The 3,546-nt window shown below is 48.6% G+C and overlaps 1 protein-coding gene across 1 annotated transcript in view; it reads right to left on the bottom strand.

The window, feature by feature from the left end:
- Positions 1-2,003, bottom strand: part of TEKT5 (tektin 5) — a 73,965-nt gene extending 71,962 nt beyond the window's left edge. The window contains exon 1 of the mRNA XM_017533515.2: positions 1,121-2,003. Within this exon, the coding sequence (XP_017389004.1) occupies positions 1,121-1,684 (564 nt within the window). The 5' untranslated portion in view covers positions 1,685-2,003. The remainder of the gene's footprint in view (positions 1-1,120) is intronic.
- Between the last annotated feature and the right edge of the window lie 1,543 nt (positions 2,004-3,546).

The following is a 3,546-nucleotide window of genomic DNA, read 5'->3' as shown; positions in this document are numbered from 1 at the left end:
AGTAGAGATGGGGTTTCACCATGTTGACCAGGATGGTCTCGATCTCTTGACCTTGTGATCCACCCGCCTCGGCCTCCCAAAGTGCTGGGATTACAGGCTTGAGCCACCGCGCCCGGCCCAAAGTGCTAGTTTTACAGGCACGAGCCACCATGCCCAGTCCACATTTAGATATTCACTCATGTATGCAACATATATTTATTGAATGCCTACTCTGTGCTTCGCCCTGTCCTAGGCTGGGAATACATTCAAAATGTTAGCGTCAACAACATCAGTCAGCACCGACATTGGTCACCATGGACCCACAAAGACACACAGGTGCCCTGTGCACTGAATAGCAGTCTTGAATACATCAGTGACAAAGCAAGCAAAAATCTCCACCTTGATGGAGACTATCCTACTTCTAGTATTCAATCAAGTGTAGAGCATGTTAGAGGATGTTAAGTATTATGGGGAAAAATGAAGCAGTTATGGGCTGGGTGCAGCAGCTCATGCCTGTAATCCCAGCACTCTGGGAGGCTGAGGTGGGTGGATCACTTGAGGCCAGGAGTTTGAGACCAGCCTGACCAACATAGTGAAACCCTACCTTTACTAAAAATACAAGAATTAGCTGGGCGTGGTGGTGGGTGCCTGTAATCCCAGCTCCTTGAGAGGCTGAGGCATGAGAGTCGCTTGAACCCAGGAGGTGGAGGTCACAGTGGGCCAGGATCACACCACTGTACTCCATCCTGGTTGACAGAGCGAGACTCTGTGTAAAACATAAATGAGGCAGTTGTTTGAAGTATGTGCTCTCAGGACCAGAACACACACATGCTCATGCATGCACATGCACATACACACATGCTGAGGTGTGCATAAGTGTGCACACAATATCTCCATGAAACCCCTGCAACTTTGATGTAGCCTCAAGGAGACAAGGAAATTCTATTCAGTCCAAGAAACCCTGATTTGACTGGGATGATCCTGGATTGACTGAGATTGTATTACTGATCGTATATACGATGATGCAGCTCAAAGCAACCTGCAAGGAGCCTGCCACCTTGATCTTCAGTTAAGAGATGTGGAATGAGCACGCAGTATCCCCAACACACAGTCACAGCCCTGTCGCTGCCCCTGTACTCACCTGCAACGGGGAGTTCACCTCATCCGCCGCGCACTCCAGCCGCCTTTTGACCATCTCCAAGCTCTGGTTCTCAGTTAGAAGCCTGTCCAGCTCGTAGCTCAGCTCTGACTTCCAGAAGCCAATGTCCGACAGCCTCTGGCCCAGGTTCCGGGAGGTGCCCTCCTGCATCTGGTGCGTCAGCTGGTCCTTGTCCTGCAAGAGCCTCATGGAGTCATCAGTCAGCCGGCTGGCCCACAGCCGGGAGGCCTCAGCCCCACGCACCTGCAGCTGGTTGGACTGGTCCCAGTCGTGGGGGCTATAGCGGGAGAAGAGTGCGGAGCGGAGCGCGGGCAGGACGGTGGGCAGCCGCAGGGTGCTTGGGGTCTCATCTGGGCAGGTCTGGACGTTGGAGATCTTGTAGAAGAGGCTAGGCCTCCATGAATTGAGGTAGCGGTACCCGGGCAGGTAGTAGGGCTGGTAGCACTCCTGGATCACTGGAGCCTGTACGGCCGGCAGCGAGGTCAAGCCACAGCTCTTCTTGGGGCTACAGTAACTCGCAGTTTGAGTGGTCCCAAGAAACTCCATCCTTCCCTTGAGCCCCACTCGGGCAAAACTCTGTTCAAGGGGCCTAAGGCACCACCAGGAAAGGGGAAAGTGCTTCTCTTAGGGACTGGCAGAACCTCTATGACTCAGCATCGGTGTCATAAAGCCCGGAGAGAGGGACATTTAGCGGGGCCTTTGCTCACTTACAGGCCAGCTGGGGCAATCTTGTCCAACACAAAAAGACAGAAATGGTAATCACCAAAGTGAATGTGAGTTTCACAATCCACAGATTCAGATGCAAGAAGTGATATTTTATCTTCCTATTACAGCTGAATTGTGTTCCCAGACCTGACTCGGCCCCATGGGAGGAAAATTAATGTAGTTCAGCCACTGAATTCAATCATCACGGGCCAATTTGGTCAAAGTGAGTTGTTTTCTTTCTTTCTCTGTCTCCAGCATGGCATCAAAATGGTCTACCTGAGGTGAGGCATGGTGGCTCATACCTGTAATCTCAGCACTTTGGGAGGCTGTGGCTGGAGGATCGCTCAAGTACAGGAGTTTGAGACTAGCCTGGGCAACATATTGAGACCCAATCTCTACAAAATAATGTAAAATGAGCTGGGCACAGTGGCTAACGCCCATAGTCCCAACTACTCTGGAGGCTAAGGCAGGAGGATCACTTGAGTCCAGGAAGTGGAGGCTCCAGTGAACTGTGATCGCACCACTGCCCTCCAGCCTGGGTGACAGAGCAAGACTCTGTCTCCAAGTAAAAAGAAGGTCCATTGGTACCACAGAATACCACTCAGCAATACTAGTCAAAACAGCATGAATGAATCTCAAATGTTAAGCTATGTGGAAGCAGCTAAGCTGTGTGGAAGCAGCTAGGACATCATGTAATAGTCCATTTATATGATATTCTGGAAAAAGCAAATCCATACGGACAGAGGACAGATCAGTGGTTGCCAGGGGTTAGAGGTTGGGGAGAGCTGTTGACTCCAAAGAAGCCCAAGAAAATTGGGAGGGGCGAGACAGTATGTTCCAGATCTAAATTATGTTGATTACACATTTGCCAAAACCCATAGAAGTTTCCACTGAAAAGCGTAAATTTTACTGTACATCAGTTATACTTCAATAAACCTGATTTTTAAAAATAGAGGGAGGGATCTCCAGCCTCAGGAGGCAGAGACCATGTCTATTTTGCTCACCATTAAATTCCTGGCATTCAGTACACTATTGAATGAGTGAATGAATGAGTATCTAAAATGAGAGATTTCTTGTTCCAGAAAAGTTTTTCAATTCTATATTCTACAACAATTTTTTGTTTTCAGAGAGACAGTCTTGCTCTGTTGCCCAGACTGGAGTGCAGTGGCATGATCATAGCTTACTGCAGCCTGAAAGCCTTAGCTCAAGTAGCTGGGACTACAGATGCATGCCATCATGCCTGACTATTTTTATTTTATTTTTGTAGAGATAGGGTGTCTCACTATGTTGCCCAGCCTGATCTCGAACTCTTGGCCTCAAGTGATCCTCCCGTCTTGGCCTCTGAAAGTGCTGGGATTACAGGCATGAGCCCCCCTCCCCCCACCCAGCCTATAATAAGATTTTAATTGCACCAAGAAACTTTCCCCTATCTTTGGCTGGTGACACTAGCAACAAAATGACAAGGTATAGAACAAGGAGAGGGCTTGATTTGCGGGCTTGTTTCTGCTGTTCAAATGGGAAAGAGATGAATCTAACTCTCAAACGGTCTCTGTTAGTACAGTATGATGTTCAACGGGAATTTTCCCCCAATTGCCTAAAATCAGGAGTGGGTATGAGAGGGCCAAGGCAGAGAAAGCGAAGCTGAATAACGTTTAGTAAGCACCTTCCATGTTCCTGTACTTTACATAAACTAATTTATTTCA

Source organism: Cebus imitator, unplaced genomic scaffold (genome assembly GCF_001604975.1).
Source record: "Cebus imitator isolate Cc_AM_T3 unplaced genomic scaffold, Cebus_imitator-1.0 Scaffold4, whole genome shotgun sequence".
In the NCBI taxonomy this organism is placed as follows: Eukaryota; Metazoa; Chordata; class Mammalia; order Primates; family Cebidae; genus Cebus; species Cebus imitator.
Note: the sequence above shows the minus strand (reverse complement) of the source record. Positions and strands in the feature narration are given on the sequence as shown.